Raw genomic sequence first — 20,327 nt, 5'->3', positions numbered from 1 at the left:
ATCTCCATTTGTCTGTGTTGTGCTGGTCTGGCCTGTGGTGTGCTGGTCTGTGAGGTGTTTTCCCGTCCCTCCCCTGAACCCTGGGCTACGTGGCTACTAGTCTCCTCCTCCTCAGTTACTTTCTCAGTTTCTGCTACTGCTCTGATAAAGGTAAAGTTTTCCTGAACAGAGCAGAGGCCTCACTGCCTTGAAACATGATGGTGCCGTTGTGATAAATGTTCACAGTTAGGATGGTGTTATCCTCATCTTCATCTTCAATGACTATCTGTCTTCCATTACATATGCCCCTTTTTATATTTGGCTTGTTATGGCACAGACAGCTCTGTGGCACGATTCACTGTATTCTGTACATAACAGGAGACTGGTGATGGTGGTTTTGTTCACTGTATTCTGTATATAACAGGAGACTGGTGACGGTGGTTTTGTTCACTGTATTCTGTATATAACAGGAGACTGGTGATGGTGGTTTGGTTCAATGTATTCTGTATAGAACAGGAGACTGGTGATGATGGTTTTGTTCACTGTATTCTGTATATAACAGGAGACTGCTGATGGTGGTTTTGTTCACTGTATTCTGTATATAACAGGAGACTGGTGATGATGGTTTTGTTCACTGTATTCTGTATATAACAGGAGACTGCTGATGGTGGTTTTGTTCACTGTATTCTGTATATAACAGGAGACTGGTGATGATGGTTTTGTTCACTGTATTCTGTATAGAACAGGAGACTGGTGATGATGGTTTTGTTCACTGTATTCTGTATATAACAGGAGACTGGTGATGATGGTTTTGTTCACTGTATTCTGTATATAACAGGAGACTGCTGATGGTGGTTTTGTTCACTGTATTCTGTATATAACAGGAGACTGCTGATGGTGGTTTTGTTCACTGTATTCTGTATATAACAGGAGACTGGTGATGATGGTTTTGTTCACTGTATTCTGTATATAACAGGAGACTGGTGATGGTGGTTTGGTTCACTGTATTCTGTATATAACAGGAGACTGGTGATGATGGTTTTGTTCACTGTATTCTGTATATAACAGGAGACTGGTGATGATGGTTTTGTTCACTGTATTTTGTATATAACAGGAGACTGCTGATGGTGGTTTTGTTCACTGTATTCTGTATATAACAGGAGACTGGTGATGATGGTTTTGTTCACTGTATTTTGTATATAACAGGAGACTGCTGATGGTGGTTTTGTTCACTGTATTCTGTATATAAATGTAAATGTAAATTATCCTTTTATGTTTCATGTAATTTTCCACGTCTTCCTTGGCTTTATCCGTAGTTTTGTCCTTGTAGTTTTGCTGCAAGATGCTACTGTTCCACTCCTGTTAGCTGCTGTGTGTTTAGATGGTTTCTTGTGTTGTTGAGAAATTTCATCAAAATTGTTGTTCTCTTGTTTCTTACTTGAGAGTTGAGTTGTTGTTTTTTTTTATCTCTTTACTAATTTACTAATTTACTTTGGTTTATCACATTTTAAAACCCCTGTACTTCTAAGAAAGTGTTCCAGTTAAACTTGATAGTTAAACATGACAATACTTTCTCTTATCTGTGTGTGTGTGTGTGTGTGTGTGTGTGTGTGTGTGTGTGTGCGTGCGAGAGACAGAACTATTATCTATGTGTGTGCATGATAAAGAGAGAGACAGAACTATTATCTCTGTCCCTGTGTGTGTGTGTGTGTGTGTGTGTGTGTGTGTGAGAGAGAGAGAGAGAGAGAGAGAGAGAGAGAGACAGAACTATTATTTGTGTGTGTGTGTATGAGACAGAGAGAGAGAAGGAGACAGAAAGATCTATTTTGTGTGTGTGAGAGAGAGAAAGACAGAAGTATTGTGTGTGTGTGTGTGTGTGTGTGTGTGTGTGTGTGTGTGTGAGTGAGAGAGAGACAGACAGAACTATTAGGTGTGTGTGTGCCTCAGAGAGAAAGAGAGAGAGAGATTCAAACAGATCTATTTTGTGTGTGAGAGAGAAAGACAGAAGTATTGTGTGTGTGTGTGTGTGTGTGTTTGTGTGTGTGTGTGTGTGTCTGTGTGAGTGAGAGAGAGAGAGTAAGTGAGACTGACAGACAGCTCTATTATTTGTGTGTGTGTGTGTGTGTACGAGAGAGAGAGAGAGAGACAGAAAGTATTGTAAGAGACCAAAGTATTGTGTGTGTGTGTGTGTGTGTGTGTGTGTGTGTGTGTGTGTGTGTGTGTGTGTGTGTGTGTGTGTGTGTGTGTGTGTGTGTGTGTGTGTGTGAAAGAGAGCGAGGAAGAGATAGAGCAGCCTGACTGACTGACTGATTGACTGGCGTCTACCTCTCACACACCTGACTGACTGATGGGATCTGCCTCACACATACCTGACCCGACTGATGGGGTCTGCCTCACACTCCTGACTGACTGATGGGGTCTGCCTCACACTCCTGACTGACTGATGCGGTCCCTGACTCAGCTATTAAGCCTCCAGGATTCTCGGTGCACCACGCAGACAGAACTTAGGACCTCACTGGGAAAAGCAAAGGCAGAGGAGAATGTTTCATGATCAATGACTCCTAGTGTGAGCAGAGGAATGTAAACACTAGTAAAAGATTCTGCTCTCTGCATTCTGTCCATTCCTCCATAATCACTACTGCAGTGTTCATCCCACCATCATTACTACTGCAGTGTTCATCCCACCATCATTAGTACTGCAGTGTTCATACACTAATATTCACTACTGCAATGTTCATTCCTCCATAATCAAAACTGCAGTGTTCATTATTCCATAGTCAAAACTGCAGTGTTTATTTCTACATAATCACTCCTGCAGTGTTTATTTCTCCATAATAAATACTACTGTGATTATTCCTCTAAAATCACTACTGCTGTGTTCATTCCAACATAATCGCTACTGCAGTGTTTATTCCTCCATAATCACTACTCTGCGTGTCTGCCAACAATATTTTCGGTTTGTATATTAATGTGTTTGTATTTGTGAAACATTGAATGAGATCTGTGTTGTTCTGTTTCCTCTTATGGTGTTAGGGGTGGGATATTATGATATTTGGACTCTGATTATGGTAACTGCCATTAACTGACTTATGAACCAACCATCCATTATTTGTTCACCTGTCTTAGGTTGCTAATGAATGTTATTTGTCATGTCTTTGTCCATTTTGTCTTTGATGAAGACACAGTAATGTTGAAATGTTGCTGTGTTTGTAAAATTAAAAATCTGAAAATGTATCAGTGTGTTCCAGACCTTTCAAGCTCTTCTTTAAATTTTTATTAGCAGTTCAGATCTTTTAATTCATCATCCTCTGACTGAACTACATTATTTACTGTATCTACTCTTTTACAGACTATCTGGCTGTGGTCTCAATAAAGGGTCTTGCAAATCTCTCACATCAGCTCTAAAAACAGAAAACTCACTGAGAGAGCTGGAGATGAATAATAATGACCTGCAGAATTCAGGAGTGGAGCAGCTCTGTGCTGGACTGAAGAGTTCACACTGTAAACTGGAGATTCTCAGGTGAGTTTCTGTGACTATTTTTGAATGTAAATAAAGAGCCATTTTAAAAAGGTCAGTGTCAACTCCCTTATAGTACAGTATTAAACAAACATTGCCAGGCAAGGCAATGCAAGGAAATGTACACTTTTATATTATATTATAAAGTTCTCTTCTTTAAATATTTCTAAATATAGTTTTCTGTTGAAACCTTGCTGCATTTCATTAAATGACCACACTGTGGAGACAAAGAGGTACATTTGTGACGCACGAGCAGATTTTCAAGTCTAGAAGAGAAACATAACATTGTAAAGAGAAGACACAAATGAGTCCTTGTCCACATGTACAGGTGTATTTATTACAGTGCTGCTTCAACTAGGCGCTTTGGCATTTTGTCCACAAGCTGCATTTTTGGTCACCTGAGAGCAGAAATTTTGCAAAATGTATTTTACAATCACACATGATTCCCTTGTGTTTTTGGGTAGGAGACCCTGTTCTCATTATGATCTACACGGTGTGTTCAACACATGTTGAGGTGAGCTGAACTGACAGCCATGCTGAAGGAAAGAACGCAACAAGTTAATATTCATTCAATAGAACTGAAATGTTTATTGGTTATTCCTTAAAATAAACCTGTGATCTCTCTCCACAGGTGTTTTTATGAAACATGTAGCTGGCTAATATTAGTAACCTTAAGCTTGCCACGTTACAGTATATTGTTGGTTATTACACCTAGATACCTTACGCTAACATCAAATTAGCTTGACTTAGGACTCAATGTTGGCTGCTAATTTTTTCATCAATCCAGAGACATCAAACTAAAATAGAACAGTGATGGTAGAAGATGTGGAGTCAGCAGAGAGAGAAACTGAGCAGACAGCTGACAGTAAACTCAGGACATCTGAACACAGTAGTGAGGAACAATGTTCAGCACTGGACGAGTGAACCTGTGGACTTAATTACAAGAGAGAAAGAAAGACACAAGACACAGTAATCAGGAGATTAGGAGGAGAGAAGGAGTGAAGTGTGTGTGTGTGTGTGTGTGTGTGTGTGTGTGTGTGTGTGTGTGTGTGTGTGTGTGTGTGTGTGTGTGTGTGTGTCACACTGGGTGCCTGATGTACTGTAACAAAGCTAATGAGGCTAATGTTAGCTTCCTTAAATCTAAGGAACTCGCTAGAATATAAAATACTCCTGCTTGTTCGTTTACAGTTAGTATAGAGAGACAGAAAACAACCAGGATGAAGAGAAAGAGTAATGCAATTGCCATGGCAACCTTCTTTAGTAAGAAGACAGCAGGAGAGAGAAAAGGCAGAAGAACTTGATGGTGAAAGTGTCCAGGAGGAGGACATGGAAGAGAGTGAACACAGCAGACAGAGACAGAGGAGCCAGCTGTGTCCACTCTCACTGTAGCCCCACAGGTCTGCTGTAGTGTCAGCTGTGTCCACTCTCACTGAAGCCCCACAGCCCTGCTATAGTGCCAGCTGTGTCCACTCTCACTGTAGCCCCACAGCTCTGCTGTAGTGTCAGCTGTGTCCACTCTCACTGTAGCCCCACAGCTCTGCTGTAGTGTCAGCTGTGTCCACTCTCACTGTAGCCCCACAGGTCTGCTGTAGTGTCAGCTGTGTCCACTCTCACTGTAGCCCCACAGCTCTGCTGTACTGTCAGCTGTGTCCACTCTCACTGTAGCCCCACAGGTCTGCTGTAGTGTCGGCTGTGTCCACTCTCACTGTAGCCCCACAGGTCTGCTGTAGTGGAGAGAAGTGAGAAGTGAGTCGAAGTTCTGATCCAACTGAAACAACATGTGAATGGTCCTCTTCTCCCCAGTATTTTACTGCACACATGCAGTCCATGAAGGACAAACTCCAGGGACACATTTCATGTCAACAGCAGACATGAGATTGTTGCCTCACAAACACTTAACTGGCCGATTGTGTCTGAGTCACACACACACCTGACTGACTGATGGGGTCTGCCTCACACATACCTGACTGACTGATGGGGTCCCTGACTCAACTATTGTGCCTCCGGGATTCTCGGTGCACCACACAGACAGAACTCAGGACCTCACTGGGAAAAGCAAAGGCAGAGGAGAATGTTTCATGATCAGTGGCTCAGTGTGAGCACAGGAATGTAAACACTAGTAAAAGATTATGCTGTCTGCATTCTGTCCAATCAATACTGCAGTGTTCATTCCTCCATAATCACTACTGCGGTGTTTATTCATCCATAATCACTAATGCAGTGTTTATTCCTCCATAATCACTACTCTGCCTGTCTTCCAACAATATTTTCTGTTTGTATATTAGTGTGTTTGTATTTGTGAAACATTAAATGAGATCTGTGTTGTTCTGTTTGCTGTTATGGTGTTAGGGGTGGGATATTTTGATATTTGGACTCTAATTATGGTAACTGCCATTCACTGACTTATGAACCAACCATCCATTATTTGGTCACCTGTCTTAGGTTGCTAATGAATGTTATTTGTCATGTCTTTGTCCATTTTGTCTTTGATGAAGACACAGTAATGTTGAAATGTTGCTGTGTTTGTAAAATTAAAAATCTGAAAATGTATCAGTGTGTTCCAGACCTTTCAAGCTCTTCTTTACATTTTTATTAGCAGTTCAGATCTTTTAATTCATCATCCTCTGACTGAACTACATTATTTACTGTATTTACTCTTTTACAGACTATCTGGCTGTGGTCTCAATGAAGAGTCTTGCAAATCTCTCACATCAGTTCTTCAAACAGAAAACTCACTGAGAGAGCTGGAGATGAATAATAATGACCTGCAGAATTCAGGAGTGGAGCAGCTCTGTGCTGGACTGAAGAGTTCACACTGTAAACTGGAGATTCTCAGGTGAGTTTCTGTGACTATTTTTGAATGTAAATAAAGATCCATTTTAAAAAGCTCAGTGTCAACTCCATTATAGTACAGTATTAAACAAACATTGCCAGGCAAGGCAATGCAAGGAATTGTACACTTTAATATTATAAAGTTCTCTTCTTTAAATATTTCTAAATATAGTTTTCTGTTGAAACCTTGCTGCATTTCATTAAATGACCACACTGTGGAGACAAAGAGTTACATCTGTGATGCATGAGCAGATTTTCAAGTGTATAAGAGAAATATAATTTTGTAAAGAGAAGACACAGATGAGTCCTTGTCCACGTGTACAGGTGTATTTATTACAATGCTGCTTCAACTAGGAACTTTGGTATTTTGTCCACAAGCCTCATCTTTGGTCACCTGAGCACAGAAATTTTGCAAAATGTCTTACAGGATGAATATATTCAAAAACTCCAACAACAGTGTTGTAAAATGAAGTGTTCTCATGCAAGATTTTCACTGAGTGATTTTATCTAGTTTATGTATGGAAACACTGTAAACATCAGCCATTCTAATCTCTCTGCAAATAAAAGCCCTTAAAGTCTTAATGAAAACATTTAAAGCTAAACAATTGAGGTTTTGGACACATTACAGGACACTTTTACAATCACACATGATTCCCTTGTGTTATTGGGTGGGAGACCCTGTTCTCATTATGATTTACACCGTGTATTCAACACATGTTGAGGTGAGCTGAACTGACAGCCGTGCTGGAGGAAAGAACTCAACAAATTAATATTCATTCAATAGAACTGAAAGGTTTATTGGTTATTCCTTAAGATAAACCTGTGATCTCTCTCCACGGGTGTTTTTATGAAACATGTAGCTGGCTAATATTAGTAACCTTAAGCTTGCCAAGTTACAGTATATTGTTGGTTACTACTCCTAGATACCTCATGCTAACATCATATTAGCTTGACTTAGGAGTGAATGTTGGCTGCTAATTTTTTCATCAAGCCAGAGACAGCAAACAAAAAAGAACAGTGATGGTAGAAGACATTGAGTCAGCAGAGAGAGAAACTGAGCAGACAGCTGACAGTAAACTCAGGACATCTGAACACAGTAGTGAGGAACAATGTTCAGCACTGGACGAGTGAACCTGTGGACTTAATTACAAGAGAGAAAGAAAGACACACAAGACACAGTAATCAGTAATCAGGAGATTAGGAGGAGAGAAGCAGTGAAGTGTGTGTGTGTGTGTGTGTGTGTGTGTGTGTGTGTGTGTGTGTGTGTGTGTGTGTGTGTGTGTGTGTGTGTGTGTGTGTGTGTGTGTGTGTGTCACACTGGATGTACTGTAACAAAGCTAATGAGGTTAATGTTAGCTTCCTTAAATATAAGGAACTGGCTAGAATATAAAATACTCCTGCTTGTTCATTTACAGTTAGTATAGAGAGACAGAAAACAACCAGGATGAAGAGAAAGAGTAATGTTATTGCCATGGCAACCTTCTTTAGTAAGAAGACAGCATGAGAGAGAAAAGACAGAAGAACTTGATGGTGAAAGTGTCCAGGAGGAGGACATGGAAGAGAGTGGACACAGCAGACATAGACAGAGGAGCCAGCTGTGTCCACTCTCACTGTAGCCCCACAGGTCTGCTGTAGTGTCAGCTATGTCTACTCTCACTGTAGCCCCACAGCTCTGCTGTAGTGTCAGCTGGGTCCACTCTCACTGTAGCCCCACAGGTCTGCTGTAGTGTTGGCTGGGTCCACTCTCACTGTAGCCCCACAGGTCTGCTGTAGTGTCGGCTGTGTCCACTCTCACTGTAGCCCCGCAGGTCTGCTGTAGTGTCAGCTGTGTCCACTCTCACTGTAGCCCCGCAGGTCTGCTGTAGTGTCAGCTGGGTCCACTCTCACTGTAGCCCCACAGGTCTGCTGTAGTGTTGGCTGTGTCCACTCTCACTGTAGCCCCACAGCTCTGCTGACTTTAGTTGTTTTTTTTTGTGTTAATGTAAATAGTTGATTTTAGTGAATAAATTAGTTGTGTGAAGTAGCGATATTGTTTCAGACATTTCTGCACCCATAATTCATCATTTGATACTACATAATTCAGATACACTGAGAATTATAACCACACATAGAATTATAATCACATGTAGAATTAGAACCAAATTTAGCAATATAACTACATGTAGAAATATAACCACACATAGAATTATAACCACAAGTAGAATTTTTGGAATCTTGAAATACAACCTTTTTCGAGGGGATGAATCAAAGAACTGAAGATACTTGTAAGTGATATAAAATATTAAGTGCTGGACAGAAATTAAACCTTTCTCAGGTAACAGTATTTATGTTTATGTAACCCACACCCTTGATTTATTGGTGAAGATTTATTCAAATTGTAATCTCATGGGTTAATTAATGACTCCCTGACTGACTTCATGTGAATGTCATAATCTGATAAGGAATTAAACAGTATGTAGTTTATTATACAATATAATAGTGGTTTTACCACTGTATTAACTTGTGTACCCTGAAATTCCTCTGTGCTGTAAGGATATTTTAATGTGTCACCACAAGAGAGAGACAGACAGATATATTATTTGTGTGTGTGAGAGAGTCAGAACTGACTGACTGATGGGGTCTGCCTCACACACACCTGACTGACTGATGGGGTCCCTGACTCAGCTATTAAGCCTCCGGGATTCTTGGTGCACCACTCAGACAGAACTCAGGACATCACTTGGAAAAGCAAAGGCAGAGGAGAATGTTTCATGATCAGTGACTCATAGTGTGAGCAAAGGAATGTAAACACTAGTAAAAGATTATGCTGTCTGCATTCTGTCCAATCAATACTGCAGTGTTCATTCCTCCATAATCACTATTGCAGTGTTCGTCCTACCACCATTAGTACTGCAGTGTTCATACACTAATATTCACTACTGCAATGTTCATTCCTCCATAATCAAAACTGCAGTGTTCATTATTCCATAGTCAAAACTGCAGTGTTTATTTCTACATAATCACTCCTGCAGTGTTTATTTCTCCATAATAAATACTACTGTGATTATTCCTCTAAAATCACTACTGCTGTGTTCATTCCAACATAATCGCTACTGCAGTGTTTATTCCTCCATAATCAATACTGCAGTGTTTATTTCTCCATAATCACTACTCTGCATGTCTGCCAACAATATTTTCGGTTTGTATATTAATGTGTTTGTATTTGTGAAACATTGAATGAGATCTATGTTGTTCTGTTTCCTGTTATGGTGTTAGGGGTGGGATATTTTTGATATTTGGACTCTGATTATGGTAACTGCCATTCACTGACTTATGAACCAACCATCCATTATTTGTTCATCTGTTTTAGGTTGCTAATGAATGTTATTTGTCATGTTTTTGTCCATTTTGTCTTTGATAAAGACACAGCAGTGTTAAATGTTGCTGTGTTTGTAAAATTAAAAGGCTGAAAATGTATCAGTGTGTTCCAGACCTTTCAAACTCTTCTTTACATTTTTATTAGCAGTTCAGATCTTTTAATTCATCATCCTCTGACTGAACTACATTATTTACTGTATTTAATCTTTTACAGACTATCTGGCTGTGGTCTCACGCAAGAGTCTTGCAAATCTCTCACATCAGTTCTACAAACAGAAAACTCACTGAGAGAGGTGGAGATGAATAATAATGATCTGCAGAATTCAGGAGTGGAGCAGCTCTGTGCTGGACTGAAGAGTTCACACTGTAAACTGGAGATTCTCAGGTGAGTTTCTGTGACTATTTTTGAATGTAAATAAAGAGGCATTTTAAAAAGGTCAGTGTCAACTCCCTTATAGTACAGTATTAAACAAACATTGCCAGACAAGGCAATGCAAGGAAATATACATTTTTATATTATATTATAAAGTTCTCTTCTCTAAATATTTCTAAATATAGTTTTCTGTTGAAACCTCACTGCTTTTCATTAAATGACCACACTGTGGAGACAAAGAGTTACATTTGTGATGCATAAGCAGATATTCAAGTGTATAAGAGAAATATAACATTGTAAAGAGGAGACACAGATGAGTCCTTGTCCACATGTACAGGTGTATTTATTACAATGCTGCTTCAACTAGGCGCTTTGGCATTTTGTCCACAAGCTGCATTTTTGGTCACCTGAGCGCAGAAATTTAGCAAAATGTCTTACAGGATGAATATATTCAGAAACTCCCAACAATAGTGCTGTAAAATGAAGTGTTCTAATGTAAGATTTTCACTGAGTGATTTTATCTAGTTTATGTATGGAAACACTGTAAACATCAGTCATTCTAATCTCTCTGCAAATACAAGCCCTTAAAATCTTAATTAAAACATTTAAAGCTGAACTATTGAGGTTCTAGACACATTACAGGACTCTTTTACAAGCACACATGATTCCCTTGTGTTTTTGGGTGGGATATTGTCTAAGTGTGTGTGTGTGTGTGTGTGTGTGTGTGTGTGTGTGTGTGTGTGGTACCTAGCATGTGTGGTGTTTTGTAATTACATCAGAACTAAAGACATTTCTGACATTTCTGCATCCATAATTCATTATTTGATACTACAGAATGTAGATACATCAAGAATTATCACCAATTGTAAAATTATAACCACAGGGAGACTTATAACTACTTGTAGTATTAGAACTAAATATAGAATTATAACTACTTGTAGAATTATAACCACACACACAATTTTTGGAATCTTGAAATACAACCTTTATCAAGGGTATGAATCAAAGAATGGAAGATACTTGTAAGTGATATAAAATATTAAGTGCTGGACAGAAATGAACCTTTCTCAGATAATAATATTTATGTTTATGTAACCCACACCCTTGATTTATTGGTGATGATTCATTCAAAATGTAATCTTATGGGTTAATGAATGACTCCCTTACTGACTTCATGTGATTTGTCATAATCTGATAAGGAATTAAACAGTATGTATGTAGTTTATTATACACTTAACTTGTGTACCCTGAAATTCCTCTGTGCTGTAAGGCCATTTTAGTGTGTCACCACAAGATGTTCACTGGTCCCATCTGTCCCCCCAGTAAATATGTTCTGCAGGCCTCAACTGGACATTTGGTGCTGAAATTATTTGCCAGCAATCAAGCCAGAGCTCACACTATTTAGTTCAGGATCAGTATAACAACTGTTCATACACAGTAAACTAGACCTCACACTGTTTAGTTCAGGGCCAATATAACTACTGTTTATACACAGTAAACCAGACCTCACACTGTTTAGTTCACGGCCAATATGACTACTGTATATACACAGTAAACCAGACCTCACACTGTTTAGTTCAGTGCCAATATGACTACTGTATATACACAGTAAACCAGACCTCACACTGTTTAGTTCAGTGCCAATATGACTACTGTATATACACAGTAAACCAGACCTCACACTGTTTAGTTCAGTGCCAATATGACTACTGTATATACACAGTAAACCAGACCTCACACTGTTTAGTTCAGGGCCAGTATAACTACTGTTTATACACAGTAAACCAGACCTCACACTGTTTAGTTCAGGGCCAATATAATTACTGTTTATACACAGTAAACCAAACCTCACACTGTTTAGTTCAGAGCCAATATGACTACTGTTTGAAATCTTATTTATTACACAGATTGACACAAATATGTTTCATTTGCTGTTTATAATGCTTCACCTCGATTGAAACGTGTGTGTGTGTGTGTGTGTGTGTGTGTGTGTGTGTGTGAGAGAGAGATGGGGAGAGAGAGAGACAGAACTATTATCTACGTGTTTGAGAGAGAAAGAGAACTATTATCTGTGTGTGTGTGTGTGTGTGTGTGTCTGAAATAGAGAGTGAGAGACAGTCAGAGAGAGACAGACAGATCTATTATTTGTGTGTATATGTGAGAGAGAGAGAGAGAGAGAGAGAGAGAGAGAGAGAGAGAGAGAGAGAGAGAGAGAGAGAGAGATCTATTATTTGTAAGTGTGAGACGGAACTATTATCTGTGAGTTTGTGTGTGTGAAATAGAGAGAGAGAGAGACAGACAGATCTATTTGTGTGTGTTAGAGAGGCAGAACTATTATCTGTGTGTGACCACCACTGATAGAATGTGCTCCTCACTGGACCCCTTGCTGTGCTCCTTGTCTTTCTGCTTCCTCCATACAGGAGAACAAACACTGACCACAGAAAATACTTAAAACCACAAGATGTCTGGAGGGCTCAGAAGTTCAGAAACAATAGTGAAGGTGTTTTGCAGGGAAATTATATAAAATACAAATAGTGGGAGAGTCAAGGCACTGCTCTGTTAAAAAAAAAAAAAATGTGTAAAACTCTTATTTAATGCATTGTTCATAGCAACACTCTAATACAATGGTTATGCTAGTTTTAATGTGTCCAAGCTACATCCCACACAATATAGTAACATGGCCGTCTTTAGGGTTCACAAATTATGAAGAAAATCATCAGTTTTATCTTACAGTGTTTGGAGTGTTGGAGGCAGCCATCTTCAGTTGCTGGTTATTTCAGCTGCAGATGATTAGAGAGAGATACCAACCTTTATACATCTGTTATGTGCCAGTGTAGGGGGAGAGACCACAACAGACACTTTATTCTGAGCACAAACCATTATAACAAAAAAGTAATAGAGATCTACAAACATGCCATCTGTGTCTATGGGGAGTATAAGCCAGAATAAAAACCAAACCCAACACTTGCTCCACCCCAAACCTGTCTTCATTAAACATAAACCAGAAGAGGGAAAAGAAAATACAGTAGTAGATGTAACAAGCTCAAATCCACTCAGTGATTGTACAGTAATCTTCTACACCCAAGATATTTTATGTTGATACACACAGCCACACAATAGACTACACTACCCAACACTGGCACAATGACCTGGGGGAGTTGTTCTAGGACAGAGCCAACTCTGGAAACTGAAGGTACAAATCTGTGTTCTATTAGCATGCCTGAGTTCAGTCTGTCTATTAAATCTAATCAGGCTGCAGTTATGGAGTGTTTGTAGTTTCACTGTAACTGTAGTGTGGTAGCAGCTGGGTGTGTTTGGGTGTGTGTAGGGCACCAGAATGGTCAGAAACAGTATAACACCATTATATGTAGTGAAGATAATGTTCCTAATATTTTTCTCAACTAAAACTGGGAGCACACGAAACAGCAGAAAACAGTTTGGTATAGAAATACAATAACCTTGTGATTGTTGCCCTTGTTTTTAGGAAGTCTATGTTGACGTATTAAAAAATGTCAAAAGGTACAATAAAAACACTCCACAAATTTTTTAAATTGTACCATTTGAAAAAAAAATAAAGGTAGTAATAACATGAATATCCAAGAAGCACTTGTATCCAACAGGAACAGAAATATGAGTGACAAGTTTCTCAATTTGAGTGACAGTAATTTTATCCAATCACATATGTGGTAGGACGGCCGGGGCGGCAGAATATTGAATGACGTCATTACAGTGGCCAATAGCATCAGAGGAGCTGTTTTAACTTACTGAGGTGAAGAGAACTGTAGTGGATCATGAAAATGACAGAAAATCTCACAAACTGGAATTGGAGGATATTTGCTGCTATGGTGATTTCCAAGAGAAAAGGAAAATACCAGAAAGGGACAGACAAAAAGTAAAAGTAGATGGACTAAGGCAGACAGACAAAGCCTGTGTGAGTTTTTCACTGAATCTCTGATCGTCATTCATGGCTAACAGCTAACTAGGTAATGTTAGCAAAGAAAGTCTAGCTATGTTGATTTCTTTAGTTGTTTACTGTTCAGCACAGATATCTAACCAGCTAACAGTCTCAACAATTTGACCAAACCGTCAATAAGCAAGATTGGACTTCTTGCCATTGCAACAATCAAGTTACAGTCTTTAGGAGAAATGCGGTTGGATCTTCACGTAGTTGAGAGCAGGAGGGAGGAGGGTGAGGGTGTGACGGGAGATTTGACGGGGATGTGATTTATAACATCTGGTGTTCATGAAGTACAGGTGTGTATTAATCAGTCAGGTCCCCTACATCAGTTTAAACACATTTAAACCTTGTAGCTAGGTTACAGGTGGTTACTAGGTTACAGGTGGTCACTAGGTTACAACCGCGATCACGCTATCCGCGCTTTAGCGATTCACGGTCAAGTCATCCGCGGGTTAAATTTAATGCGCCTATATGCGCGATTATACGGTATTTTGCTGCTCACAGCAACCTAACTCTTCCTAAGCAAAGAAACAGACTTGCGTATTTGTACAAAATACAGTTTACTTGATTGAACTAGTTTAATTGCATAATTAGATTAAACACAATTGGTAATATATTTACACATCTTAATAAGCATTGTGGAAAATGCTTTTTCTACATAATGTTTCTCAGAAGTTTATTATAGATCTTGACTGCCAGCTGAAACAGGGGTTATCACTAGTGAAATGTGGCAAATGTGCAGGGCAGGAGAACTCCAGGGCTGAAATATTCCACTGCCTATTGAATGGTGGCCCTTGGCCCTCACCAGATCATTAATAAATCTATATTGAAGTTTTACATATTTTTCTGAATTTTAACAAAATGCAAAAACAGTTCCACTACCACATGTGAGTAGAAGCCCTTGACTATTAGCAGAGTAAGTTTGGACACATTTCACTATACAATGTCTTCATAAATGCATATTAAAGTCAAACTACCTTTAGGTGAAATAATGCACTCATTTTGTATAGACTGAATTTGCAGAGTATCAACAGAGTAAGTTTGAACAGATTTCACTCGACCATTTTTCATAAACTCCTATTAAAATAATAATACCTTTAGGTGAATTCATGTACTCATTTCATTCAGGTTGATTTTGGATATCTATTTCTCAGAAATGACCCATAAAGCCAAGACAGTTCCATGACCACATAAGAGAACATTTATATTTACTTTTACAGCATTTGGCAGATGCTCTTATCCAGAGCGACTTACACTGTAATATTTGGTGTATCTACTGTAGACTATATTGTACTGTCAGTTGTATCTGCTGTAGAGTATATTGTAATGTCTGTTCTATCTACTGTAGGGTATATTGTGATATCTGTTGTATCTGCTGTAGGGTATATTTTAATGTCTGTTGTATCTACTGTAGGGTATATTGTGATATCTGTTGTATCTACTGTAGGGTACATTGTAATATTTGTTGTATCTACTATAGACTATATTGTCTGTTGTATCTACTGTAGGGTATATTGTAATGTCTGTTGTATCTACTTGCAGTCTAGCTATCTGTAATCTTGAGGAAAACACTTGTGAAAGTCTGGCATCAGCTTTGCAACTTCCAAAAAGTATGCATCGCTTAGAATTCTTAGACTTTATCTCTGAGTCACAGATCCAGAAATGTGACAGTGTTTTTACTCCTGTTATCACAGCCAGATGTAGAATTCTGCCAAGATTTTACTGGCATCATCTCATACAGTCTGACATGTAACAGTCTTATAAGACCACTGAAATCACACAGTGTAAGTCCAGCTTTAGGGTTCTTTTGATGTAGGTTAATAGTGCACTAGAGTTCTGAAGGGCTGAATAAAATAAGAGCTAAAATAAACACAGACAGCAGCGATCTGGAGAAGAGTGAACAAAACCATCTGCCATGGAGGACGCCAGAGAGACATGAGAGTGGAGGAACCTCCAACTACAGTTACCAGCCTCTCTAGCTGCCCCATGCAGGCTGCTCTGGAAGTGCATCTCACTCTCTGTCTCTCTCTACCTGTTTCCCTCCTTTCTGCAGACTGTCTGGTTGTTTGGTCACAGAGGAAGGCTGTTCTTCTCTGGCTTCAGCTCTGAGGTCAAACCCCTCCCACCTGAAAGAACTGGACCTGACGTACAATCACCCAGGAGAGTCAGGAGTGAAGCTGCTCTCTTCTAGACTGGACACTCTCAGGTATGGAACGTTAGTGTGTGCATGTGTATGGGGGTTTGTTTGTGTGTGCTTACGTGTGTGTGTGTGTGTGTGTGTGTGTGTGTGTGTGTGTGCGTATGTGTTTCTGTGTTGGTGTCTGTGTGTGTTTATGAAAGAGTGAGAATGAGAAAATACTGAAAACTGAGTCTTCCATTCCTGAGTAGTGCAGTTCCCATATCATACTGTGGTGGCTGGTGAGTTCACTCTCCATCATTCTCCTGTAGGAACTGCTGAGTTTTAGTTGACATGCTACATTTCCTCAGCCTCCTCAGGAAGTACAGATGCTGTTCTGTCAGGAGTTTATAAACTCTGTTCCATTTTTTGAGGTTAGTTGTAATTCATTTAAGAACCACAGGGTGTCAGTAGCAGCGAGTTGGTTCATGTGTGTAGCGATCGTAGAGTGAGAGAATACAACTCCAAGAGTTCGTTATTGTAGTTATTATAGTTATTGTAGTTATTATAGCCGTGCTAATGCAGTTGTCTGCGTACATCTCATACCTTTTGAAAACATTGTGGTTGTGTGTAGTTTATTGTATTGTTATTTGTAATCACAGATCATTATTTGGTGGATAATGTTATTCTCTGTGACATTTGCTGCATTGTGTTTTGTGTATATCGGTACTTGTTGTGGCTGGCTTGTTGTTGATTTGTCTTTCATGTGATTCAGTTTCACGTTTCCTCCTGTTGTCAATAAAACTGTGAACAAGAGCTGAACATTTTCAGAGTTCTGATGTCAGGAGAGTGTTAACCTGCAGGTCATGCTGTGTATCGTACATAAACAGAGGACACAGCAGATACTGTTGGGATTTCTTTATGATGTGGTGTTTGTTGTAGGTCCAGGTGAGGTCCTCACTGATGTGGGGTGTGTGTGTTGTAGGTCCAGGTGAGGTCCTCACTGATGTGGGGTGTGTGTGTTGTAGGTCCAGGTGAGGTCCTCACTGATGTGGGGTGTGTGTGTTGTAGGTCCAGGTGAGGTCCTCACTGATGTGGGGTGTGTGTGTTGTAGGTCCAGGTGAGGTCCTCACTGATGTGGGGTGTGTCATAGGTCCAGGTGAGGTCCTCACTGATGCGGGGTGTGTGTTGTAGGACCAGGTGAGGTCCTCACTGGTGTGGGGTGTGTTGTAGGTCCAGGTGAGGTCCTCAATGATGCGTTGTGTGTCTTCTAGGTCCAGGTGAGGTCCTCACTGATGTGGGGTGTGTCGTAGGTCCAGGTGAGGTCCTCACTGATGTGGGGTGTGTGTTGTAGGTCCAGCTGAGGTCCTCACTGATGTGGGGTGTGTTGTAGGTCCAGGTGAGGTCCTCACTGATGTGAACTCCAGGAAGGTGAAGGAGTTCACCTCCATCTCTCCTGTCTGTAGTGGGGTGTGCTGTTGCTTCTCCTTCCTCCTTGGGTCAACAATCATCTTCTTGGTCTTGTCTGCATTCAGGGAGAGATTGTTGTCATGACACCATGTCACCATGTCTGTCACCTCCCTCCTGTATGCTGTCTCATCCAGTGATCAGTCAAACCAGTTTGATGATGCTGGTGTTATACTGGGCGGCCACGCAGTCCTGGGGGGTCCCAGTGTTCTCAGTCCTTGTGCTGGATGTACATTGCCAGTTCTGACTGACTGATTCTGTCTGTTAGAAAGTTCAGCCCCCATTTACAGAAGGAGGGTGTGAGTCCAGTGGTGAGTGTTTCAGTCAGTTTGGTTGGGGTGACTGTGTTGACTGCTGAGCTGTAATCAGTGAACAGCACTGGAGCATAACTGTCCATGTCCTCCAGATGTGTGAGAGACGTGTGGATGTCAGTGCTGACAGTGTCCTCAGTGCACTGGTTCTGGTGGGCTGTAAACTGGTGGGGTCCTCTGGACAATAACGGACATTATAGTAGTAAGAATATAGACAATTAGGAGCAGAATAAGTAGTGAGATGGAGAAAAATAAATAAAGAAATATGGAACAATAAGCAATTAATGTCTAGTGTGGTTTTCCAGAAGTCTTAGTCTGGTCCCGACGGTGTGCACATGACCGAAACTCTTCCTGTATGAGATCATCCATGAAGGGCAGCGGGGAAGTAGCTGTGTGGGGTGGAGGTGTGGGGGGCTACAACAGGGGGCATCATGGGGTTTTGGGATTAGCCATGGCAGCTGAGACAGTAACGTCATGACATCAGGGGTAGGTGAACCTCAGCAGACAGAGAGACTAGATTATTAGACATGTCCAGGTAGAGGGTGTGTAAATTAGGAAACTATGATGTGCAAAGATGGACTTTGGCAGATGCAGCTTTGGCAGCACAGCTAAAAGGAACCACAGGCATGATCAACACTCCACCGCTCTCAGTCAACTAACTAGAGAGACAAAAGAGAGGTGAAGTGACAACATCATCACATCCCAGTTTACCAGAACTCTCAATGCCCAGAACGATGTGTGTGTCTGAAATGGAGAGAGAGAGCGAGAACTATTATCTTTGTGTGTTTGTGTGAGAGAGAGACAGAACTATTATCTGTGTGTGTGAGAGAGAGGGAGAGAGAGAGAGAGCGAGACAGAATTATTATCTGTGTGTGAGACAGAGAGAGAGACAGAACTATTATCTGTCTGTGTGAGACAGAACTTTTCTGTGTGTGAGACAGAGAGAGAGAGAAAGAGAGACAGAACTATTATCTGAGAGAAAGAGAGAGAGACAGAACTATTACCTGTGTGTGAGAGAGAGAGAGACAGAACTATTACCTGTGTGTGTGAGAGAGAGAGAGAGATCTATTATCTGTGTGAGAGAGAGAGAGAGAAACAGAACTGTTATCTGTGAGAGACAGAGAGAGAGAGACAGAACTGTTATCTGTGAGAGACAGAGAGAGAGAGACAGAACTATTATCTGTGTGTGAGAAAGAGAGAGAGAGAGAGAGAGAACTATTATCTGTGTGTGAGAAAGAGAGAGAGAGAGAGAGAGAACTATTATCTGTGTATGGAACAGAGAGAGAGAGAGAGAGACAGAACGATTACCTGTGTGAGAGAGAGAGAAAGAGATAGACAACTATTATCTGTGTGAGACAGAGAAAGAGAGAGAGAACTAATAACTGTGTGTGAGAGAGAGAGAGAGAGACAGAACTATTATCTGAGAGAGAGAGAGAAAGAGAGAAAGAGAGAGACAGAACTATTACCTGTGTGTGAGAGAGAGAGAGACAGAACTATTACCTGTGTGTGTGAGAGAGAGAGAGAGAACTATTATCTGTGTGTGGAACAGAGAGAAAGAGAGAGACAGAACAATTACCTGTGTGTGAGAGAGAGAGAGAGAGAGAGAACTAATAACTGAGAGAGAGAGAGAGAGACAGAACTATTATCTGTGTGTGAGACAGAGAGAGAGAGAGACAGAACTATTATCTGTGAGACAGAGAGAGAGAAAGAGAGAGAGACAGAACAATTATCTGTGTGTAAGAGAGAGAGAGACACAGACAGATCTATTATCTGTGTGAGACAGAGAGAGAGAGAGACAACTATTATCTGTGTGTGAGACAGAGAGAGAAATAATAACTGTGTGTGAGAGAGAGAGAGACAGAACTATTATCTGAGAGAGAGAGAGAGAGAAAGAGATAGACAGAACTATTACCTGTGTGTGTGAGAGAGAGAGACAGAACTATTATCTGTGTGAGACAGAGAGAACTAATAACTGTGTGTGTGAGAGAGAGAGACGTAACTATTATCTGTGTGTGAGACAGAGAGCGAGAAACAGAACTGTTATCTGTGTGTGAGAGAGAGAGACAGAACTATTACCTGTGTGAGACAGAGAGAGAGAGAGAGAGAGAGACAACTAATAACTGTGTGTGTGAGAGAAAGAGAGAGAGACAGAACTATTATCTGTGTGAGACAGAGAGAGAGACAGAACTATTATCTGTGTGAGAGAGAGAGAGAGACAGAACTATTTTCTGTGTGTGTGTGAGAGAGACAGAACTATTATCTGTGTATGAGACAGAGAGAGACATAACTATTATCTGTGTGAGAGAGAGAGAGAGACAGAACTATTATCTGAGAGACAGAGAGAGAGAGAGAGAGAGAACTATTATCTGAGAGAGAGAAAGAGAGAGAGACAGAACTATTTTCTGTGTGAGACAGAG

The 20,327-nt window shown here is 40.4% G+C and overlaps 1 protein-coding gene across 1 annotated transcript in view; it reads left to right on the top strand.

The window, feature by feature from the left end:
• LOC118241366 (NACHT, LRR and PYD domains-containing protein 3-like) overlaps positions 1–20,327 on the top strand; it is a 53,030-nt gene that overhangs the window by 30,533 nt on the left and 2,170 nt on the right. Inside the window, exons 7-8 of the mRNA XM_081711504.1 lie at positions 6,162–6,332; positions 16,070–16,222. Coding sequence (XP_081567630.1) covers positions 6,162–6,332; positions 16,070–16,222 — 324 coding nt within the window. The remainder of the gene's footprint in view (positions 1–6,161; positions 6,333–16,069; positions 16,223–20,327) is intronic.

This window comes from Electrophorus electricus, chromosome 1, assembly GCF_041902795.1.
Source record: "Electrophorus electricus isolate QZ-2024a chromosome 1, ASM4190279v1, whole genome shotgun sequence".
NCBI classification, from domain to species: domain Eukaryota; kingdom Metazoa; phylum Chordata; class Actinopteri; order Gymnotiformes; family Gymnotidae; genus Electrophorus; species Electrophorus electricus.
The sequence above is the reverse complement of the archived record's forward strand: the minus strand, read 5'-3'. Positions and strand labels throughout refer to the sequence as shown.